This window comes from Cynoglossus semilaevis, chromosome 15, assembly GCF_000523025.1.
Source record: "Cynoglossus semilaevis isolate Cse_v1.0 chromosome 15, Cse_v1.0, whole genome shotgun sequence".
Taxonomy (NCBI): Eukaryota; Metazoa; Chordata; class Actinopteri; order Pleuronectiformes; family Cynoglossidae; genus Cynoglossus; species Cynoglossus semilaevis.
Genome location: NC_024321.1, coordinates 19,484,118 through 19,484,876, shown reverse-complemented (window position 1 = coordinate 19,484,876; position 759 = coordinate 19,484,118). Strand labels below are relative to the sequence as shown.

The window sequence follows — 759 nt, the reverse complement described above, 5'->3', positions numbered from 1 at the left end:
TGCTCAGTCTGTCTGGGAATTTTGGTGTGTGTGTGTGTGTGTGTGTGTGTGTGGAACAGAGACAGAGAGACAAAGAGAGAGAGGTGCATAAGTCTATGAATGTGTTTGTTTTAAATGGTGCTGAGGGGGTGGGGGGGGGTCGAGGGGGGTCAAAATGGAGACAGTCTCTGCACTTTCACCTCCGGATGTCGGTGACCCCTGGGTCCTCCTGGTCAGCCACCACTCCAGGTTCTGGACTCTGGCGTCGTGGTCCCAGACTGCGGTTGCGGGGGTGAGCGCCGAAGCCCGTCTTACTCCCTTTGTCCCCGTGCCGCGGGGGCCGCGGGGGCTCGGGCTCTGGGTTAGACGGTAAAGCGCGTCGTTGGTGGTCATTAGCGGCGCCACCAGAAGGCGTGGCAACGGAAGAGCAGAGGCTCAAGCTGTCGCACAGAGCCCCCCAGTTCTGCTCACACTGTAGCCGCACACTCCGGGTCAGCGCCTCCTTCACCTCCTCTCCACAGCTGAGGAGGATGTTCACCAGCTCCACGTAAGGACTGGGGAGAACAACCGTGAGGTCAGACTGGAACAAGACGGGGGGCGCGGGCTCAACATGGAGCGACAGCACAGTCGTGGCCACTCACCCTTTAGGGAACAGGTCCTGGAAGTGGATCATCTCCACCATGACAGCCACGTTGTCCTTGGCAGCAGAACACAGGTTGTGTTTGACGTAACATTCTCTCTGGAGCTGGAACACCATCTCTTTGATGGACACACACTTCC

General features: G+C 58.6%; 1 protein-coding gene across 1 annotated transcript in view; it reads right to left on the bottom strand.

Annotated features, from left to right (window-relative positions):
- Positions 1–56: 56 nt before the first annotated feature.
- stc2a (stanniocalcin 2a) overlaps positions 57–759 on the bottom strand; it is a 4,243-nt gene continuing 3,540 nt past the window's right edge. Inside the window, 2 exon segments of the mRNA XM_008327746.3 lie at positions 57–533; positions 621–754. Coding sequence (XP_008325968.1) covers positions 176–533; positions 621–754 — 492 coding nt within the window. The 3' untranslated portion in view covers positions 57–175.